The sequence below is a fragment of the Diceros bicornis genome, chromosome 12, assembly GCF_020826845.1.
Source record: "Diceros bicornis minor isolate mBicDic1 chromosome 12, mDicBic1.mat.cur, whole genome shotgun sequence".
Classification (NCBI taxonomy): domain Eukaryota; kingdom Metazoa; phylum Chordata; class Mammalia; order Perissodactyla; family Rhinocerotidae; genus Diceros; species Diceros bicornis.
Genome location: NC_080751.1, coordinates 14,441,645 through 14,464,495, shown reverse-complemented (window position 1 = coordinate 14,464,495; position 22,851 = coordinate 14,441,645). Strand labels below are relative to the sequence as shown.

General features: G+C 43.5%; 1 protein-coding gene across 2 annotated transcripts in view; it reads right to left on the bottom strand.

Moving 5' to 3' along the window:
- Positions 1-490: 490 nt before the first annotated feature.
- Positions 491-22,851, bottom strand: part of M1AP (meiosis 1 associated protein) — a 79,368-nt gene continuing 57,007 nt past the window's right edge. Inside the window, exons 4-8 of one of the 2 annotated variants that reach the window (XM_058550844.1) lie at positions 19,156-19,318; positions 18,033-18,174; positions 3,322-3,528; positions 2,095-2,235; positions 491-1,029 (exon numbers count right to left, since the gene is read on the bottom strand). In XM_058550844.1, coding sequence (XP_058406827.1) covers positions 859-1,029; positions 2,095-2,235; positions 3,322-3,528; positions 18,033-18,174; positions 19,156-19,318 — 824 coding nt within the window. In that variant the 3' untranslated portion in view covers positions 491-858. The remainder of the gene's footprint in view (positions 1,030-2,094; positions 2,236-3,321; positions 3,529-18,032; positions 18,175-19,155; positions 19,319-22,851) is intronic. The other variant, XM_058550843.1, reaches the window with a different exon arrangement.

Here is a 22,851-nt window from a genome sequence, read left to right as displayed (position 1 = left end):
CCTGGGTGAGTTGTGTAACATCTGCAGCCCTCAGTTTCCCCTGCTGCCCCTCTGTAAAACAGGAAAACTTAATAACAGTCTACCTCACAGGATTGTTTGTATGAAAGGAGTTAAATTTCGCAAGTACTTAGTGCAATTTGAAGCACAGAGTAAGCATTTTATAAATGGTAGTTATTATTCTGTGGATGGAGAGGGCAGGACGGTGTGGGGAGAGGGGAATAGGAAGGGAATAGGTCTTTTTCACACCATCCTTTCCCTGTTCTCGGCTATATGTCACCCCCCCCCACACACACACAACACACACACACACACACACATTTTGCATGTAGGTACCAAGCACCAACCACTTTTCTGTTTGGAGGCTGAAGGGAACTACAGTGTGGTGGGTGTAGTGGAAGGGGCACAGGCTTTGGAATGAGGCTTGGATTTCAATCCTACTTGTTTTTCATGAGCTCTGGAAACCTTATCCTTGTCTCCTGAGCCCCGGTTTCCTGAAGGTGACCTTGCCTCATCCAGCTGCCTACACAGAGCCACCAGGAGAAATTCGGGGGTAGGAATGCTCCTAACAATGATGGAGGCTTACTGGGTGTTTAATTTTCATCTGTGTTAACAGTATCAAATGATCCAAAAGAAAACGAGAGTCCTTGCTTGGAGAAGGAAGAGGTTTAGGAGTGTCTCTTCCGGGCCTGAGGATTGGGGTGGTGGTATCACTGAGCCCAGAGGAGGGGAAGGCCCTGTTTCCCAGTCACCCAGAGCTCACAGAGGCTCAGCTGGCTAGAAGGCAAGAGTCTGCCCACAGAAAGCCATTGTGTGAAGCCTTAGCATGGTGGAGTAGGGCCAGGCTCGGGCTCTGGTGACTTAGGGCGCTGAGGGATACTCCTCCTCCGCTTCCTCTTCCATGAAAGGCTGGAAGAAGCCTTCTGAGGGAGCTTTGCAGGCTGCTGGCATCTTGAGGGCTCTGCTGGGGGCTGGAGTCATAGGCAGGGGGGCCACTGTGGCTCGAATTCGGTTCGTCTGCAACTGCCCACCCTGCAAAGCAAGCAAGTAGAGCCTTCTCTGAAGACCAGACAGTTCCTGATCTCCTATCTCGTTCCCTGGATCTCCTCTGAAGACCAGACAGTTCCTGATCTCCTATCTCGTTCCCTAACTCCTTCAGGTGTCCCATCCCTGGAGTGCCAGCCTCAAGGCCCAGGGCAGTGGGGTCCCCTGGGCTCCAGCCTCCACAGTGCCCGTCTCCTGGCCGAGTGTTCTTCCTCTGTTAGCTTGCCCACCGGCTGACTGGTGGTGGACTCTGCTCGCACGCATCTGGTTACTGCTCCCACCTCTAGACTGACTGTAATTTGGAAACATCTTTCTCTTGTAACTTTGGCTAAGGCAAAGCAGGAATTTTCTAAAGGCTCTGTTACTGGGAAACTAGGAGAAGATTAATAAGGGCAAAAGGAAGCCCAAATATTATAGATTATGGATTTCATAAAAATAACTCTCCACCCTCAATTACTCTTCTCTCTTCAACCCTGTCACGAGAGCCCTGTCTCTAAGCTGCTAACCTTGGTCAGCCTCCCTCTCCTTATCTGTAAATGAGCATAACACTTACCTTGCAGGGATGCTGTGAGGATTAAATGAGAGAAATATGTGTGAAAGCACTTGTCACAAAACCTGGCAAATGACTGGTGCACAGTACATGCTAATTTCCCATCCCTTGGGCATTTCTTTTCCCAGGTTCCCTTCAGCCTTTTCTGTAACCAAGGGCTGTGGTTGTAGTTCCAGTGCAGCCAGTTTGCTTAGTGGGACAATGGTCTGTTAAATGACTAATGAGTTACCATAAACACTACAGTTAAGATACCTAAACATTATCCTATGTAAATGCCCAAGGAGAAAAGCCCCCCTACCGGGAAGGGGTTGTCATTTCCTTTGTCTAGGGCAAAGGGCTGCTCTTTTTCTCCCTCCCCTGTTGGCCAGGTTCTCCCCTCCACCAGGGGAGATTCAGGGAGGAGGGCTACTCCCTTGGATGTGGGGAGTTGGGGACAGGGGAGGAGGGCTCTCTTGGATTCTGGGCATAAAGGTGAGGGAGGGAAGTATGGAGGTGAGCTGTACCTTTCTCAGGGCCCGGCTCTCCCAGCTCGAGTGGAGTTGGCCTTGAGGCTTGGCAGAGGTGCTGCTCAGGTATGAGTACAGGTGGCTACAAACCTGCAAGGGGTTGTAAGTGGGCTCCAGCTCCAGGCAGTCCAGTGTGCTCTGAGGAAGAGAGGAGGAGCTTCACCCAGGGAACTTGTGGTCACAGAACATAAGATGTCAGGCAGAGACCTTTGAGTGTGAAAGGCTAGAGGAGGTGTGAGGCCCCAGGGCTTCAGTGAAGGCTGTGAAACAGATGTGTGTCCCACTGGGTGTTCTGGCCTCCAGGTCTGAGTGCTTGTGAGGTAAGTATCAAGCAAGAGTACAAGAAATAGGAGCAAGCCTGAGTGGTTAGGGGCACCAAACACTCTGGCCCTGAGAAGTGTGTCACGGGATTCTGAGAGGGGCCGGAGTGCATGAGGGTTACAAGGGATCCAGTGTGTGAGGCTGTAGGGAGGGTGCTCCCAGTCTGCAAGGCGAGTACACTGAGTTCTCGGCCTGTGAGGTGAGCATAACCAGAGGACACACGAGCACAGCATTCCTGAGCAGTCAGGTTTTCCGGCCACAACATCCTGTGCCAGGAACCACTGGCTCCAAAGTGAGACGCCGATCGAGCCATGGCCACTCGTGCCCACCTCTCTCCGCATCCCCATGGCCGCCAAGCTGAGAGCACAATCCCAGGCTCTGTCCTCTCTGCACGTAGGCCGGCGATCCAGCAGTGATGTGGTTCCAGTTCTCCCCTCCCAGAGCCCCCTCCCGCCCTTAGCCTATGGGGGCTGGCAGAGGAAATCCAGGATCCAGATCCAAGGAAGAGAGGAGGAGAAAGTGGCCTTCCCAGCTGTTCCCTCCTTTGCACCAGAGTCTCATTTTGAAGCCCTTCCTATTCTGGGAGCCTACATTGGCTACCTTTTCCTCTTCTCCTCAACAAACAGAAATAGATGCACGTAACCACAGGTACACGCACACGCACACACATAAGGCAGAGAAAGAGAACACACCATCACGTGGATGCTTGCTTCCTTCCTTCCGCCTGGCCTCAGTTCCCACCCTTGCTTTCTCCTCTGCCCCACTTACCACACCCTTGAAACCACTCTCCTTCCACTCCCCTGTCGTTTCCCTCACAGGCTCACTCCTCTCCCTCATCCCTTACCCGAACTCCATTGTCTTCTCTCCCCTCTGTCTGTTGCATGAGATCTAGGCTCCACTTGCCTCCACAATCTTCAGGCTGTCCTCAGGCGGGTCCTCAGGCAGCAGGGGGAAGGGACTGGGCAGCATCAGTTCCCGAGTGGCCACTGCCTTCACCAGCAGGGTCGGGGAGCGTGATGGCAGGATCACATAGAAGGTGCTGGTGGGCTCTCTCAGGCTGTGTCCTCCGCTCAGGGGCTCCCCTTTGGCTAACAGCAGCCATTCTCTTTTCTGAAACAAGGACGTACATAAACGCTGGTGCATCTTCAGTCTTTGGCACGTCTTGAAGATCAATCCCAGTCGAGGCTTCCCCAAGTTCCTCGGGGATGTCAGGGAGGGCTGAGCCATTTTACCCTGGCCCTGGGAGGGAGGGACTTCCTGCCTGAATCACCAGTGCCCCAAGGTACTACTCTTCCTCCCTGGTTGGGATGTACACAAAAGGGTTAACAATGCAGAGACAAGTTAAGAGATGCCTTTTAACTTGAAGTAGGTGGTCACCCCAGAGGGGGCTGATGTATTATTACTCAATGGTAAATGTAGAGTTTTAAGAATTATAATTCTTAAAAACAGAGTCTGGAAACAGAGACTTGTGTGGGGTGTTGTGAAAATTCAGGTCCTATTTTGAGGGTGATAAAGTCTGGTTGTGCTGCATGACTGGGGTTAGAGTGGACTGACTGGGGAACATCCCTGGAATGCCCAAAGAGGCTTTATTAAGAAGGTGGTCTACGTCTCCTGCCAAGTGAGAGGAGGAGGAGCCATGAGGGAGAGGAGAGCTTTGTACAATGAGGAGGAGGGTGGGGGACAGAGCCCTTGACATCATCTCAGCCTGTCACAGGACAAAGAAGGGTCAGAATTCTGGGGCAGTGACTCTTTGAGTGAAGGGTACTGCAGAACAGTGGGATGACACTTTCCCATGTGCCATGGAGATTACAGAGGTTAGCACATGGGTAAGCAGAAGAGAAAGCAGGCATCAGCAGATTTTTTAGGTGCACATTTTTAAACCAGGCATGGAAATGAGGCAATTTTCTGTGGTAGTTTTTCAAGGAAAACCACAAAACTCCAGGAAATATGGAGTCAGAACTGTTACAACCATCTGTAAATTGTGTCTTCTTGCTTGAGGTGATCATTAATTATACCTGCTACAAACATAACAGTCTCCTTGCTAAATGAGATGAAAGAAAGCACACTAGCTCTACCCACCGTAACTTATATGAAAAGTTGGGAGAAATAATATGAGGAAAGGCAAAAAGGAGAAAAAAAAGATCTTAAAGGGATAGAGGAATATCAGTGTCTTGTGGAAGCCAAGTGGAAAGTGACACAGTGAAGCAGAAAAAACCTGCTAGCATTAAAGTTATACCCCAGAGGGAATGTGCTGGGGTGGGGGGGAGAAGCTTCTGGACACTTGAAAGCACTGTCATCATTCTGTGCAGCCCAGAACTCTGAGGAGTTCTGGTAGGCTGAGCAGGTGGTAGGTACCTTCAGAAGTTCATGTTTTCTCAACATTTTGCTTATATCTGGACATGTGCTGTCTTCCTGAAGAACAGATCCAAAATGTGATGGAAAGTCTACCTGATGCTTCTCAAATCCATCAAGTTGGACATAGATGATATAGAAACCATGGTGTCTGTATGTGTAGGGGGAATTTGCCCCTGCTCTGAGGACATGGCCCCTTTAAAGACTAGGAGGGGTAAGTAGGAAGTTGTAGGGCACTCCGTTTCAGTTGGTTCAGGTAACTTCTGATTTGGCTCAGGCTTTGGATTATTACTATTATTTTAATCTTCTACTTTTACACAGGTTCATGCATTTGTTTGTGAATTAGTTTATTTATTTAAGAATTTACTGAGTGCCTATTATGTCCCTAGCACTAGGCATGGGTATATAGAAATTCATTAGACATGTTCCTTGCCTTCTTACAGCTTATAATATAGTAAAGGGCAGGCTCGTAAACTAATGTTTGGCCAAGACTTAGGATGACCAACTGTTCTGGTTTGCCCATTTTTAGCACAGAAAGTCTTGCATCCTAGAAAACCCCTCAGTCCTGGGCAAACCAAGGTGGTTGGTCACCCTTCCAAGACTCCACGGAGAACAGAATATCTTACCACTGTGGCAAGTCACTGGGGGCCAAAACTATGGCAATATGACATTTCTTGCACCTCAGTGTTACAGAACAAATTCACATCTGGTACATCATGGGATTACTAAGAAACTTTGAATGTTGCACACAGAAAAATTATGATCTGCAGAATTTGAGTCTATTGATTTTGAGACAATAGCTAAGATTCTGTTAGAGAACTGATACGCAGAAATGAGTGAGGTCTCTCAGAAGTAACTCCTGATGTGGGGACTATCAGAAGACTGGGAAGAGACTGAGTGAAAGGATTTACCAGATGCTTTAAAACTTCTGGGCTGATTTACAGGGAGGTTAGCAGAAGGCTCTGGAAGGAAGAGAGGCAAATACACCCTTATTAGAGTTTGATAAAGATATTAATTTATCTGTAATTCCCAGGAGCATTCTGAGAAAGTGAGAGGTCGGGAAGTTGAACTTTAAGGGCCTTATTTTGGATTCGGAATTTCTAACCTCTTCCTGGACAGTGGTTAATGGCACCAGAGACTTGAAGTCCGGTACCCAAGCTTGAACATGTTACTCAAGTCATGGGTTGACTTGTTGGTACAGGCAATTGTACCCCTGATGGAAATCATTAATTGCTATCGCAGGTTTCTGAGGCTGAGAAAAGGCAGTGGTGAGAGGATGTTCCAGAAGACTAGCCTTTGGGGGTCCTCAAATCAGACAATGCTTAATGACTATAGATGACTGCTGAGTACTTTAGAATATGCTTTTGCTATTTCTAAAGAAAAGGTCATTAGTTACTGGAAGGCAGAGGAAAAGGTATCTGTATTTATGTTGTGGTTAGGGACTTTGCTACAGAAGGTGCCAGGGAGCTTAGATTTTAGGAGGGAGGGACTGATTCTGTTTAGAACAAATGTGGACAGGGGCAGAGTTGAATGGCATGCCATACTCCAAGCTCAGTTGAATTAAATTCATCCTCCCTGATCCCAGCCCTTAGTAACTTCTAATTACCAAGGCTGTGAAGGAAGGTGTGGCAGCCACTGTTGGTTGACTGGCTACTGCTCCCCTCCCTTCTCTCTTCTCCCTTCTCTCTACCCATTTTTGAGCCTTTCAGTGATTGGTCTGGGGTGATATGTGACCTAGATTTAAATAATGAGACATAAGTGGAAGTTGCTGGGTGGGGCTTCTGGAAAATCTTCATAATATGCTGGCAGGCTTTTTGCCTCTGCACCCTACCCCTGCTTTTTTCCTAAGATAGGACTGGGTCTTAAGGTCCAACAGCCATCTTGTGACCAGGAGGCAACAGGCATAAGGATCAAATACACCTAGTATGGATGCTGCAGTGGGAAAATAGAAAGAGCCTGGGTTCTGATGGTATCCTTGATCAAGTGCATCAGCCTCAGAATAGTCTGTCCCCTAATACTTCTTGTTACATGAGAAAAATAAACTCTTAATTACTCACGTTAGAGGTAGATTGGTTTTCTGTTAGTTGCAGCCAAATGGATCCTCTACAGATAGCAAAGGGAAGGAAGAGGATGTGGTTACTCACTTCTAGGTACATGAGGAGACATGAGTAGAATGGACAATTTTAATGGCACCAGCATAGGCCTTGCCAGAAGGGCAGATGGGAATTTATTACAGCAGGTAAAAGCTCTAATCTCACCACACCAGCACGCCCTTGGTCTGCTATCAATACGATGTCCTGGGATCAAACTCAAGGGGTCAAACTATTTTTTTTGTGTGTGTGTGAGGAAGATCAGCCCTGAGCTAACGTCCATGCCAATCCTACTATTTTTTTTTTTTGGCTGAGGAAGACTGGCCCTGGGCTAACATCCATGCCCATCTTCCTCCACTTTATGTGGGACGCTGCCACAGCATGGCCTGACAAGCGGTGCATCAGTGTGCTTCCGGGATCTGAACCCAGACCGCCAGCAGCGGAGCGCGTGCACTTAACCGCTATGCCATGGGGCCGGCCCAAGGGGTCAAACTATTAAAGAAGCATTGACCAACTCCTGAATGGGACTGTTTCAGATGCAGCCACTGAGAGGAGGGAAGAGCAAGAGCACTCATTTTGCTTTGCTCGTGGGAAGAGACACATTTCATTGTCATAAGGCATCCAGGAAGAGAAATTACAGCTAGTTATGGAAAAGCTATGCATTCTTGGGGATTTTTGGAAACAGGAAGGGCATTAGGAAGAAATTAGGTTAATTTGGCAATTTGTGCTCATTCTCTTACTCTACAAGGCAGGACCCAGGAGGGGAAGAAAAAGAGGCTGCAGTGTCCACTACTCCACTACTCTCACACTGGCTCCCACAGAGGAGACCAGGGGAAGATGGTAAAAGAGATTTCAAACCCTAAAACAGTAGATTATACATTCTTCTCAAGTGAACATGGAACATTCTCTAGGATAGGTCATATGATAGGCCATAAAACAAGCTACAATAAATTTCAAAAGATTGAAATCATCCAAAGTATCTTCTCTGACCATAGTAGAATAAAATTAGAAATCAATAATGAAAAGAAATTTGGGAAATTCACAACGTGAAAATTAAACAACATATTCCTAAGTAATCAGTGGATCAAAGAAGAAATCACAATAGAAAATAATTTGGGATGAGTGAAAATAAAAACACAACATACCAAAATTTATGAAATATAGCTAAAGTAGTGCTTAGAAGGAACTTTATAGCTGAAAACTCCTCTATTAAAAAAGAAGATCTCAAATCAATAACATAACCTTACACCTTAATAAACTAGAAAAAGAAGACCAAACTAAACCTAAAGCAAGCAGAAGGAAGGAAATAAAACATATTAGAGTAGAAAGAAGTGAAATAGAGAATAAAAAAATAATAGAGGAAATCAGTGGAACCAAAAGTTGGTTCTTTGAAAAGATCCACAAAATTGGCAAACTTTTAGCTAGACTGATCAAGGAAAAATAGAGAGAATATCCAAGTTACTAAAATCAGAAATAAAAGAGTGGGCATCACTACTGACCTTACAGAAATTAAAAAGATTATAAAGGAATATTGTAAACAATTTTATGCCGACAAGTTATATAACCTAGATGAAATGGGCATATTCCTAGAAAGACCCAAACTACTGAGACTGACTCAAGAAGAAATAGAAAATCTGAATGAATCTATGTTGCAGGTCCTCAAGACCACTCCCAGGTTGGGTGATTCACTAAGAGGACTAAGAAGATTCAGCTTATAGTCATACTCATGGATATTATTTATTAAGCAAAATGATACAAAGCAAAATCAGCAAAAAGAAAAGGCTCATGGGGTAAAGTCCAGAGGAAACTGGGTGCAAACTTCAAGGGTCTTCTACCTATGGAGTCACACAGAATGTACTTAACTCCTCCAGCATTGAATTGTGACAACATGGGTAAAATGTTGTCTACCAGAAGAAGTCACTGGAGCCTCAGTGCCCAACATTTTCATTGGGGGCTGGTCACACAGGCACTCTGTACCTAGCATGTACCAAAATTCTAGACTCCTAGAAGAAAAGCAGATGTTCAGCATAAAGCATATTTTTTTGCACAAACAGTTTAGGCACAGTGAGCAACTCTTGTTATCTAGGGAATGGTGGGAACACTCTTGAAATCCACTTTCCCAGATGCCAGCCAAGGGTCAACCTTGTAAACAAGACTTTCTAAGGATAGGAGTTTCAGGCCCGCTGTATTAACTTTTCTGCACAACCTACAACAAGTAAAGATAGAATTAGTAATCAGAAAACTTCTCACAAAGAAAAGCCAAGGCCCGAATGGCTTCACTGGTGAATTCTACCAAACATTTAAAGAAGAAACATTAATTCTTCACAAATTCTTCCAAAAAAATATAAGATGAAGCAACACTTTCCAACTCATTCTATGAGGCCAGTATTACCCTGATACTAAAACTAGACAAAGACATCACAAGAAAAGAAAATTATAGACTAATATCCCTTATGAATATAGATGCAAAAATCCTCAACAAAATACTAGCTAACAAAATCCAGCAACATATAAAAAGGATTATACACCACAGCCAAGTGGGATTTACCCTAGGAATGCAAGGTTGGTTTAATATCCAAAAATCAAACAATGTAACACACCTTGTTACTAGAATAAAGGACAAAAACTACATAATAGATGCAGTAAAACCATTTGACAAAATCCAAAACCCTTTCAGGAACAAACTAGGAATAGAATGGAAATTGCTCAACCTGACAAAGGCCTCTACAAAAAACTCACAGCTAACATCATAGGTAGTGATGAAAGACTAGATGTTTTGCCCCTAAGGTCAGGAACAAGACAAAGATGTCTGCTCTTGCCACTTCTATTCCACAATGTACTGGAGGTGTATTGAAGACCAGAGGGCCATTTTCCACATTTTCTGGACTGTTAGCCCCCTAGGATTCTGAGTATGACCTCAGGGAGGGGGAGAGGCACTCATAAAAATATTGTGTCAACATCCTAGCATTTGGAGACTAATTTTCTAAATTTGATTTAGAAAAATACAATAACGTGACACTTGTCACATCAGAATGCTAAGGTGCAGGCCGGCCCCGTGGCTTAGTGGTTGGGTGCGCACGCTCCGCCGCTGGCGGCCCGGGTTCGGATCCTGGGTGCGCACCCACGCACCGCTTCTCTGGCCATGCTGAGGCCGCGTCCCACATGCAGCAGCTGGAAGGATGTGCAGCTATGACATACAGCTATCTACTGGGGCTTTGGGGGGAAAAATAAATAAATAAAATTATAAAAAAAAAAAAGAATGCTAAGGTGCAAATTCATACTGCTTATCAGTGCTGTGAAAGTCAAGATAGATATAGCAACAGGTACACAGGTGAGGAAGGGGCAAAAATGATGAGTGAGGGCAGGCTGTGGTGGGCGGCACAGGAATAGCTTCATGGTGAAAGAATTTAAGCAGAATCTGGAAAAAAATGAGTAGATACTTGTTAGGTGGACAGAGGCAAGGGAAAGGGAGCAGCATGAAAAAAGGTGTGGAGGTGTTGAAACTGTTTAGCACGTTTGGAGAACATTTAGTAATTTATTAGCATGGCTAGAGTAAGGGATGGAAGAAGCATGGTGAAAGATGAAGGAAGAGAAATAGACAGGGCTGGGTCACAAGAAGCCCACTGATCCCATGCTAGCCTGCTGTACTAGCGTCTGTTTCCCTTGCAGGCTCTACACTCTAACTTCATTCTGATCTCTTTTGTTTTTTTAAAAATGGTTTCTGACCTGCCATCACCCCACTCTCGGCTTGGATTCTTGCTCTTGACTATTCGCCTAATATAACCAAGGACTTTCCATTTCTCCACCCATTTACAGCCCAACCAGGTCATCGCCTGTGTACTCAGACTCCTGCTGGACACATCCTGGCTTGAATTCTATCACTTCTGTGGCCAATTAAGGCAGACATGGCCCGTAAAGCTCTGGAATGTGTCTCCAGAGACTCTGACATTTTAAGTGGGAAATTGAAAGACCTAGGTGGTATTTGCATTTCTTTTTCTAGTTCACACAGACATGACTTTGTAGGAGAAATGAGGATGTGGGTAGTGAGTCATTAGCTACATAACTGGGACTACACAGTAGGGTTTGGTAACTGAAATATTTTCCTGGCGATGGGTAGATTCATCTCATAAATACTTGGAAAAAATTAATTTTATTTATTATATATATATTTATTCCCTACCACATTCCATAAAGCAGTTATGCCAGTTTAGAAAAATGCAACAACACAAAAAGATAAATGATTAAGGGGATTGGGCAAACGAAAAATAAGGGTAGGGCAATAATAGAGCCAAGATTAAATAAGCTCATAGAAATGCAAACTACCCATTTTTGCTAGAAGGGAGCCCACAGCATTTCCTGATAGAAAGTCTTGGAGAAGCTATCTTGTTGATCCTTATTGAGTAGTGAATATATTTCAGAGAACTCCTGCAATCCATATGATAATGAATTTCATATAGCTATAGAGTGGTTAAGAATTTGGGTCCTGGAGCCAACCTTTCTGGGTTCAATCCTGGCTCAACCATTTACTAGCTGTGTAATCTTGGGAAAGTACTTAACCTCTGTGGGCCTCAATTTCTTCATTTGTAAAATAGGGACAACAATTCCTACCTCATAGCATGGTTGTGGAGATAATACATTTAATATTTGTGTTTAGAACTGTTTTAGGTACACAGTAAGCACCATGAAGTGTTAAATTTTTTAAATAAAAATATATTTAATAATTATTAGATAATGTTTATTAATTTTTGTTAAATTAAAAACAATTCAGTGATTCTTAGATATAGATCTATAAAAGCTCCAAAGAATGAAGTCAAAACACGTGGCTCTCTTGTAGTCTGGATTGATCAAAGAGTGAAATTTATGGGAAGGGATGGATGGCACATATCTTCTAGGAAACTCTGGGAAATGGGTTTATCAGGAGCCTTGCCTATCTAACGAAGTGATATTCTTCTGAGGAAAACGAAGTAAAATACTCGGATAAAACAAAATAACAGACAGAAAGAAACAACATTGAATTGTTAAATAAAAAAATCAGGAAATGGAATAACACTTAAGGCTGCAGTTGACTAAGGTTTAGAGTATGTGTAAAATGTAGTTTGAAAAGTTATACAACATTTATAGTTGATGAGGCCTGGTGGGCCGGCACCAATGACTGGAATTAATGGCACCAATGACTGCCACAGACTATGGCAGTGTGGACTTTGTTCAGAAGAACTGCTCTGAAAGAAGGGGCAGAGGAAGAGACAGCATTGAATGAAGTCAGCTATGCTTATACTTGTAAGGAAACTCAAGAACCTGAATGGTTGGCTCTACCATGAGAACATGGTGGAGCAAGCCAATTGGCTGAGGGTAAACCAGAATATGTATTATAGGCTGTCTAGCCAGATAAAGGATGCAAAGGGGGAATAAATGAACATTTACTAAGCTTATACTTCTGTATCTGAGTGGGTTGGAGTGGCCAGAGTCAGACCGGTTCTCCTGCCTAGAACAACTAGAAAAGCTGGATAATATAGAGAAACCATTTGCCTGAAGGCAGTGAGGAGGTGCTGAGACAACGAAAAGGAGAGGTAGCTAAGTCTCTGGAAAGGGAAGAATCCAGAGAGGTGAGGGAATTATTGCAAACACTTTTACCCTGAGGGTGTATGTTGATTCTGAGTTGGAGGGAGAGGGGGTGGGAGCTGAGAGTCTATGATTTGCACATGCTGAGGAATTTGCCAGGGAACAGGAAACCAGCAGATCTTTTGGTGGAGACTTGGCAGGGGTGGGGTGGGTGCTCAAGCCCGTTTTTCACTCAGCACATTTACCAAATACTGGGGCTGCATGGAGCAGGGGGCAAAAACAAGGAGAAAGCCTCTAGAAGTAGAGCATTTTAGCAGACTTGGGATAGAGCGATTAGAGTTGGGATTGTCCAAGAGGAGGGATGCACATAATACACTAGGTTTTCAGTGGGAAATCCTGGAGGGCTAAGAGCAAACCAGGGGTGGATTGAGCCTTAGCAGGACTGCAGCCCAGCCTTGACTCAGCACAGCTCCTGAATGGAATAGCATGATCTGCCACCACTCTATCTACTTAGTGCAGGGCAGGATGAACCCTCTCTAGAGGAAGCCAACACCAACTGCAGCCTCAACAATTTATTTAGACACAATCAGCATCTTTCATTAAAATGTTATCAGGTGCACCAAAAGACAGGACCACATGTCTGAAAACCAAAAGAAAAAAGAGACAATAGAAACAAAGCCACAGGTGATCCAGGTATTGGGATTAGCAGATAAAAACCTTAAAATAACTATGATTAGTATGTTCAAGAAAATAGGTGAAAATACAGAGAATTTCTCCAGTGAATTAGAATCTATAAAAAAAGAAACGAATGGAAATTGTAGAACTACTAACCAACCACTATGTGCGAATCGTATGCCAGACATATGCAACATGCTTTACACATGCAATATTATTTAATCATCTTGAAAAACATATGAGGTATATTTTATTGTCTCTATTTTACATGGGACAGGGACAAGAGTTACGAATGTGTGTCTGTCATGAACCTTCTCCCCCACTCCACTTCTACTCATAAAAGGAGAAGCCTTGTGGGTTCTATTGCTGGATATTTTAAATAGATAGAGAGAGATAGCACCTGAGAGGGAGGGGACTATGTCAGAGAAGCTAAGTCAACCTACAGAATATATATGTAGCTGAGAGAGGGAGGAAGAAGATAGAGGAACTGGGACTGGGGATGGAGACAGAGTTTTAGTTTGTGTGTGTGTGTGTGTGTGTGTGTGTGTATGTGTGTGTGTGTGTGTGTGTGTGTGTGTTTGTATGTGTGTGTGAAAGACTCTTGGAACAGCTCCAGGTTAGATATAACTGAGGAATGGATGAAGAAAATTTGAGAAATGTCACTGTGGGTAATGAACTATTTCTTCTCTGGTGTTCTTTGAAAGCACAAATAAAGTAATTTTAAAATTACTTTTTGGCCTCTGGATAGTGCTTCTTTATATACCATTTACGCAGAGACTAAACCATATGGGGCCACTAGATTTGTTAGGGTTACAAATAGATGAATACATTGATGCTTAGAGAGAATAAGTATGTTGCCTAAGGTCATACAGTTGGGAAATAATGAAGCTGTCAGAAACCTAGGGCCATCTGATTCCAAAGCCCATGCTTTCGATGGACAATACAAATTACATTTTACCACAACAGATTAGAAAATTGCCTTGCCTTGCCTCCCAAAATAGAGAGGTAACAAAGGGAGAATTTCTACTCTGAACCTAAATTTGACTAAAGCTGAGGAATTAGTTGGTAAAATGGAGAAGTGGTAGAAACGCCAGAAGAAGGCAACCATGTTATCCTGGAGTCTGGGGAGTCAAATTTATCTCATAGACTTTAACCCAAATCATAAGATCATATATGTAAAAAACTAATTGAAATATGCTTTTCTCTAAAATTAAATAGAGCACACAAAGGTGTAATGATAAATACAGGAATCCAGCAAGGCCTCATTGCAGAAGCGTCATTTGAGCCGAGTCTTTCAGGGTGAGGTAGGATTTGAACATAGGGGGATAGAAGAAGGGACAATATGAACAAAGGCTCAAAGGTGGGGCAATTTAAAGTTTGTATATTAATTTGGTTGAAGTGTATGGTACATGAAGAGGAATAATGGGAGATAAGGCTGGAGTTTGAATACTTGGCTAAGGAATATGGACTTTAAAGTGTAACCACTAGAAAGCCACAAAATATCTTTAAGCTGTAGAGTGGCAGGATCAATGCTGTTTCAAGAAGATTAATCTGGTGGCAGTACGTAACACGAATTGGGAAGGGGAAATCCTAAAGGCATTGAAACAGTTAAGAAATTATTGCAATATTAAAGGAAAGAGGTAAAAAGGGCCTGAGCTAGGACAGTGATAATAAGAATGGAGAGGAGAAGATACATGCAATAGATGCTGTGGGGATAGAAATGCAAGGCTTAAGTCACTGGGTACTGGCACCACGGAAAAACATGTGATAGTCAGGGGAACACTTCAAGAAGATTAATCTGGTCTAATGAGCAAGGCAAATTAGAAGCGAGAGAGATTCGAGGTAGGAAAGCCAGTTAGGAGTTTACTGAAGAAGTCTTGGTGAGAACAGGCGGTGGGAACGGGAAGGAAAGAACAGTTACATCTCATGCTTGGAGAAGAAAAATGATCTGACTTGTGATGAAGTGGGTGAAAAGGGTGAAAAGGCTGGAAGCGACTGAGGTTTCAAGCCTCGGTGAGTAGACAAGGGTGGTGCTGCTATTAACAGAAAGACAGAAGTCAGAATGAGAAGTTAGAGGGAGGGGAAACACCACAATGAGAAAGAGAGGGCAAGAGAGGTACACAGGAGCTGACAAGATCAGATTTTAAAAGAACATATGAAAAAGGTACAAAAGAAATACAAAACCAAGGATGGAGTTCAAGAAGTGCTGAAAACTTGTAAAAATAGGGTCAGGAAGGTTAAAACTTAAATAATCTTGTCACATAGTAGATACTCCAAAAATATGTGTTGTTGAATGAATGAACGGAGGCTTGTGCAATTCTTCCGTCTACAACACACTGCCCTTCAGGCTTTTTGCTGCTTGGAGAACATATCATGTGAAAAGCAAGAAGGAAGAGCCATTCAAACACTATTTTCCCTCTCTCTTTTCCCGAAAAGGAGCGTGGTCTTTCATTGGGATGAGGTGGAACAACCACAGAGTGGAGAGAATGGTAGCACAAGATGGGTGAGGAGCTGTTACAAGTACCTAGTCACTGTTAAGTGAATTCAAGTCGAGTGAAGTACACAAGCAAGAGTGTTAAGTGAAAGGAGAATTAGTCTCAGTGTTGGAGTCTGTATTTATCTGGCTACATCTGGAGAAGGGAATTTAGCAAAGAAGTTAAAAACATGGGCTTTGTAGTCAACAGAAGTTGGTTTAAATTCTGACTTGGCCACTTCGGTAGCTGTGTGACCTCTGGTAAGTCACTTGATCTCTTTAGACGTCAGTCTTCTCTATCTGTAAAAATAGAGACAACAATCCCTATCTCACAGATTTATTGAGGATTAAATGAGGTAAAGAATGTGAAATACTTGATTAAGTGACTAGTACTTAGTAAATGCTCAAAAAATGAGTATCTATTAGTATGGGTCATCCATATACTTATGAGTCTCTGTGAGAGAGGAGTGATAAAGAGGTCTCTTTGCCCTTCTGTTCCTGGCACATAGTGCTCAATTAATATTTGGTGAATAAATAAATAAATATAGATTCTCAAACCCCGAGTTCAGAGGTAGGGAGATTCTAATCTTATGTATGTAATCCAGGATGGAAGAAAATACTCTTTCTCATCCTTATTTTTAACGGCTTCAAAATATTTCACTGTTAGGCTGAATTACAGTTCTTGTAACCTTTCCCCTACTTTGATTTAACTATTCCTCTATTCAGGACATTTAGGTTGTTTCCAATTTTGTTTACCATTGTAAATAACACTGAGATGAACATGCTGGTACCCATATCTTTGCTTCCTTTTCTGATTGTTTTCTTGGGCTACATTCCCAGCAATGGAATTAAAGTATTGAAGGGTATCACTTTCTAGAATGTTTACACTCCCTCTAGCAGTGTATTACAATGGTAATGTCTGTTTAAAATATCACGTACTATAAGAATGTTTTGAAGCCACTTGAGAGAAATTCCTCCCGAGTGATGTAGCATTTCTGAGATTCTGAGGAATTGGGTGGAGTAAATAGTAAATTGGGCTGCTGGGCTCTAATGGACAGAACGTGTCTGTTGTCTCTGCTCTGCAAAGACAGGAGATGGGTGTTCTTCAGATAGGAAACAGGAACTCAGTGGGTGGACCTAAAAGGGAGTGTGGGCTTTGAAACAGGAAAAAAGTCTGCTTCTGATAGTGAAAGAGACACACTGCTGTGCTGTCTGATCACCCATACCCTACTAGGTCAAACTGCTATTCATTATCCACTTAGCAGTGATACCCGTCCGTGGACTATATTTGCAGTTGTTTTATTTTGCTTTCTAAATATATTACTGTTTCATGTATGTGCTCTTTTAGTTTTTCCATTTCAGGAAATGGCATCCACTTGTTTAAATCAGAAACCAGGCAGTTATTTGATACTTTCCTCTTCTTCACTTCCTATGTCCAATCCTTCATCAAGTTCTGACTCTCTCTCTAAAGTATTTCTCTAATGGGTTTACCTTTCTCATTTTGACTTCCAAAATTCTAGTCCAAGCCACCATCATCTCTTGCCTAGACTACTGCAGTGCCCTCCTACCTCATTTTCTTGTTTCCATTCTTGCTTCTGCCAGTTCGTTTCCAAATTTTGGTGCAAGTAATCTTTTAAAAACTTAAATAGATGATGTCATTTCTCATGATTTCTTTCTGTACTTAAAATAAAGTCCACGGTCCTTACTTTGGCCTATAAAGCTTTGCATGATTTGACCCCTCCTCACTTCTCCAACCCCACCTTCTGGCTCTCTCTCCCTTGCTCTCTTTGTTTCAGTCACAATGGCCTTTCTGTTCTGGATTCTTCTCTCATCTCCTTCCAGCCTTAGGGTCTTTGCACTTCCCCTGAACCTGGAATGCTCTTCCTGCCTTGCTTCACCTGCCCAGTTCCCGTTCATCTGGCAGGTCTCAGTTTAAATGTCACTTTCACAGACAGGCTCTCTTATAGCAGCCTCTTCTTTTCCTTCATAAACTTCTCAAATTAAGAATATATATATTTAATTCTGTCTCTTCCATTAGAGAGTAAGTTTCTTGAGGCCACAGATAGTGTCTTTTACATTAACACTAAATATCTAGGGCTTAGCACAATGTCTGGCACAGACTAGGCACCCTTCATTTAAATGAACCATAATGTCTAGCACAGTTTTAGGAAGAAAATAGGTTTAAAATATAGTTCTTATGGGAAATTCCCAGTTACCATTTAAATGTACAAAATCGGGGATTTTCAAATTTAGTGTCGTATAACTGAATTCAAGAATTATTCTCTATAACACAAAACCAACAAAGGCAAGTCATATTTAGTCCACATTCAGAGTATTTCCAGTTTTTTCCTGTCCTCTTGTGGATTGGGACAGGTTTGGGATCAGGGCAGGATTAAGTCAGCTGCTTTTCTGTGGTTGGTACTTAACACTCTTCCTCTTCCTCACCTGGGGACATGTGTACTCACCAGCAGGCTGTGACACAAAGCATGGAAATGATGCTGATTTGTCTCCAGCTCATCCCAGTCCAGCTGCCAACAGCTTGTGGGTCTGAGGATGAATGGGAGTCCATACGTCAGTGACTCGCAGACCCCACTGGATTTTAGAGCCCTGGGAAGAGACAATGGCAGTGAAAGTCTTCTTAGTGATATCCAGAATCTCAACCCAGATCCACTTAAATTCAGCTTAAGTCTAAGACCCTATTGTGAAATCCTTTAGGTTAGGGCCTGTGAATTATTCATCCTAGTATGGCCAGTACCCAGCAAGGTCTCTGGCACACAGCACATTCTCAAAGACTGTTAATCAATGAATGAAGCAGCCATCATGAGGACTCAAGACTCTAACGGATATTTCTTGTCCTGAGCTCATTCCATTCCAAGTGGCTTTCCTGGGGACACTTCATAATACCCCTGCTACAGCAACCATATAACACAATATTATGCTAACCATCTGCATCCCAGTCCTGGCTCTTTTGTGGTGAGGCATGGACAGAGGATGCATCTAAGAAGAGCATGCATTTAACAAGGTTCCCAGCAGCATCCATAGTCACAAACCCATGGACAAGCTTACTCATATATCTGTGCATGGCACTGTGATAGTAACCAGGAAGCAGTAAAAGTGACCTTTGCCATAACTGCTAATTCTACCTTAGACTTGGTTCTCCTAGAAGCAGGAATTCTAGTTCTTAGAGAAATGGGAGGGCAGGGATAGATCCTATGTACCACTTGCTCCTTGAAGGTCAGATCTCTGTCCCAATGCTTAAACACAATAGGTATTCAGTAAACATTTACTGAATGGATAAACACCTTTCTGTTGATCTTGTTTTCTCTGCATTCAGAGACTTTCTGGATTTCCAATCCTCATCCAGACCTCAGAATGTCTTACTGAGGCACATCTTCCACCATCTGCTCATTCATCTCCACATGAGCAGCCTGACCTTGCTCTTTCATGCCCATACCTGAAGTTGCTGCTTTGGAACTGACTCCCGCCTGCCTGACACCTGGGGAGGCCCTCTATCTCTGGACTTTCTAGCCATGGAACCAGTAACAAATAAGCACTGGCATGGATTGCAGAGGTTCCCTTGGACCATACTTGATCACCCGGAGTTTGTAACGAGAGGCTGATGACTGAGAAGCCATTTGGTAGAGTGTGCTGAAGTCTCCTTTGGGGTCATCCATTCTCAAGGAGCCATCAGCTGTGCCAGGGAGCAGGGACGGGCTGAGAAGTCGCTCTTGGAGATCACATTTCAGGCACACTACAATAAAAATGGCATTGGGGGACAGATTGTTTGTCACAAGTCACCTCAGGATATATGATTAAGAGACAACATCTGCCACCCATTCCACCTCCACCAGGCAAGTAAGGGTTGGGAGGAGGCAGAGGAGTGGAAAGAGGAAAGTACGATTGGTTTGGGAAGGCAGAGCAGGTCTGGAACCTACAGAATTGCTCTACACAATAGGTAACTTCTTTTTTGTGTCTGACAGGATTTTTACTTGTTTTACTTCTGGGATGGCTGAGCAATTGCCTCATAGTGAGAGATCTGGCTTGTGACCCAGTCTAGGAGGAACATGTGTCCTTGGTGGAGGCGGCAGCTAACACTACAATATGCACAGGCCCTTTGCTAATCATAGAAGGAAATCTTGCCTCTGCTGCTTCCCTGTGGCTAAGCTTTGGCAAGACTACAGTGCAGAAGGAAGAGTAGGAAAGCAGAAGTCAGGCAGTCAGCTGACAGCTACTGTTTTTCTGTGGGGTCTTCTAAGGACATTTGGCGGTGGGGGGGGATAAGTTCCTGAAATAGTTATTTTTTAATTCTCCAAAGAAACCAAAGTATAGAACCTTTTGGGCCTTGGGGCACCACCATGGCACCAGAGAACAGTTCTGAGGGGGCTTCAACTAGGTATGCATTATTCATCAAGGTACTATACTCTTCTGTGTTAAGCTTCTGCTCCAGCAGGTATGTTCACATGCCACAGTGTACAATGTTCTGGTGCACTAGGCTTGAGTCCTTGATATTACAGAGGTTTTCAATAAAATGTATGCAGGGTTTGAACACTGTTACCAAACTTATGTATATGTGAATGTTCAGTACTTGTGAGAAGGCTAGCAGTTGATGTTAGTGATTTGTGAAATGACTGTGCTAACTATAACATGAGGTAAAAACAAAAGTAGAAATAATGTAGAGGAAAAAAAAAAGGATGGCAGAATAGATGTCAGATCCAGCTGGCCCTCCTGGGCCCATCAATCAGACCTAGACATTAATTCTGGGTGAGATGGCTTTTGGCCTGATGTGTCCCAGCGCCCAGGAAGTCAGTAGGAGGGACTTTGCCTAAGACTCCAGCTTCCTTTCATTCCTTCGAAGCCTGACTTCTCCATTGTGGGGTCCCTGGGCTTTAGAACTGGACAGCTGTGTTCATCTGGCTGAGGCTCTTAAATCTGGTTGCAATAAGAATCAATTAGGGAACTTGAAAAGATACTGATATCTGGGCCCTACCTCAAACTAATGAAATTGGGATCTTGGGGGAAAAAGCCCAGATATTTGCATTTAAAAAAATTCCTCATGTAATTCTTATTGCAGCCAGGGCTGACAACTATGGGAATAGTTGTCTCAGCAGAGAGTTCCAAAGCTGGGAAAGCTGTTTTAGCACGGCTCGAGCCTAGAACAAGGTATCCTTTTCACCTCCCAGAACCTAGGTGCAGAGGTGGTAGATGTCAACCCAAGAAATGAGAAAAGACACTTATCTGAAGCTGACTGTGCCCTCTGTCCACCAGGAGGCCTCTGAGGGAAGCATCTAGAGAGGAGGTGAAGGGCCCTAGGCAGCTACAGAAGCAGGTGGTGTAGTTAGAAGAACCTTATAAGGAGGAGTCAGAGTGAACATCTGAGGAGCAGTCCTCAGAAGATTCTACAGTAGGAGAGCTCAGGGGTTTCGTTTGTTTTGTTTCATTTTTTGTAGTGAGCCACATTTCCAGAAATCCACATGTGCGGCAATGCATCAGTTTTTTAAACAATGGATAACTGCAGTATGGTCTTTATTGTGGTTGTATAAACTCTCAGCTGGGTCATACTCACCCCAGAGGGGCCTGCTTTCCCCAGACCTCATTCTAACTGTGTCTGAGCATCTGGATTCCAGTGAAGTCCTCCCCAGCAGAAGAGCTGAGGAGTCTAGATCTAAGTTCCTCCATGCACCCTGAAGACCTGTAGACTTCTGAAAAATTGTTACAGGTAGAGCTAAACATTACGGCTCTGACCTTGGTGCTGAAAGCCATGGAAAGAGGGAGGGCAAAGCAGAGAAATTCTTGACAGTACCATGGGCAAGTGCTGTGCAATAGTGGAAGAAAGGCTGGTTGCAAGTTCCTGGCTTTTGAGGCCCCCCAGCCTTCCTAATAAGAGAAGTGAATCTCTATCCTCTTTGTTCAGAATTACCCAGCATGAGGCAGGTTGTGTAGTAGGTAAGGGTTCTGAAAGCAGATAGATCTGGGTTTGATGAATGTCTTCTGAGCTGAGAGTAGTCAAATGTACAAAATATGGATTTCTAATCCTAAGGGTTAAGAGCAGGCTCTGGAGTTGTCTGGCTTCAAATTCTGGTTCTGTTATTAATTTTCTTTCAGCCCTGGGAAAATGTTTAATTTCTCTAAGTCTCAGTTTTCTCATCTGTAAAACAGGGACCATATTGTATTTAATTGATTCTAAGACACATTTTTTTTTCATGTACTAATATCTCTAGATGTGTCTTACGATTGCCATTGGCCAGGCAGATACTCTTAAACTTTACTTACTATTCTAACCTAAAACAACTCTCTCAGTAAGGATAAAATAATATTTCTAAGTGATAAGAAAGCATTGTGTCATATTTAACTGGCAGTGTTTTTCTTTCTTAGTGGTACATAAGATAATGGTGTATCTTATAATTGATAGCATCTTAGAGGCAGTGACATATGGTAACATTACCTGTCTCATGATATTGTGTGAAGATGAAATGGGATAATGCAAGGAAAAGAGTTAACATAATGCTTAGGGGAAAATAGAAAAGAAATGAATTCCAGAGGGTGGGACAGGGAGCCATTGGTATTATCAGCCTTGGACAAAAAGGGTGGAAAGGATGTCCTGGAAAGAAGATTTTACACACAAAGGAAAGACAGATTAAAATCAAAGTAAGTTGTCAAAGGCATCCCAGGCCTTAGGTTGAAATAGGGGGTGTGTGTAGGGGATGGATAAAGACCTGAATATCCCCAGAAATAAAGGACCAAGATGTGTCTTCCCCTTTGGGGTTGGGAGTCTGTACCCATTTCTCTCACTGAACTCCCATCCCTAAAGTGGAAGACACACCCTTGTCCTTTCCCTTTGGAGCCGGGCCGTAAGGAGTCAGTTTTTCCAAGCTCAGTGTGGCTGACTATACTGATGGGCCCATTTGCAAGCCCTGCTACCTTGGGTCCTGAGCCAACCTTCAGAGAGGATGGAGACTAGAAATGGCCTTATCCCTACTATCTAGTGGGACCTAGAATGAAGTACAGTAGTCCTCTTTTATACAGTAGTCCCCTCTTATTCGTGGTTTTGCTTTCTACAGTTTCAGTTACCCCTGGTCAACCTTGGTCTGAAAATATCAAATGGAAAATTCCAGGGGGCCAGTGCCGTGGCTTAGCGGTTAAGTGCGCAGGCTCCCCTACTGGCGGCCTGGGTTCAGATCCTCGGCATGCACTGCTGTACCACTTGTCCGGCCATGCTGAGGCGGTGTCCCACATACAGCAACTAGAAGGATGTGCAACTGTGACATACAACTATCTACTGGGGCT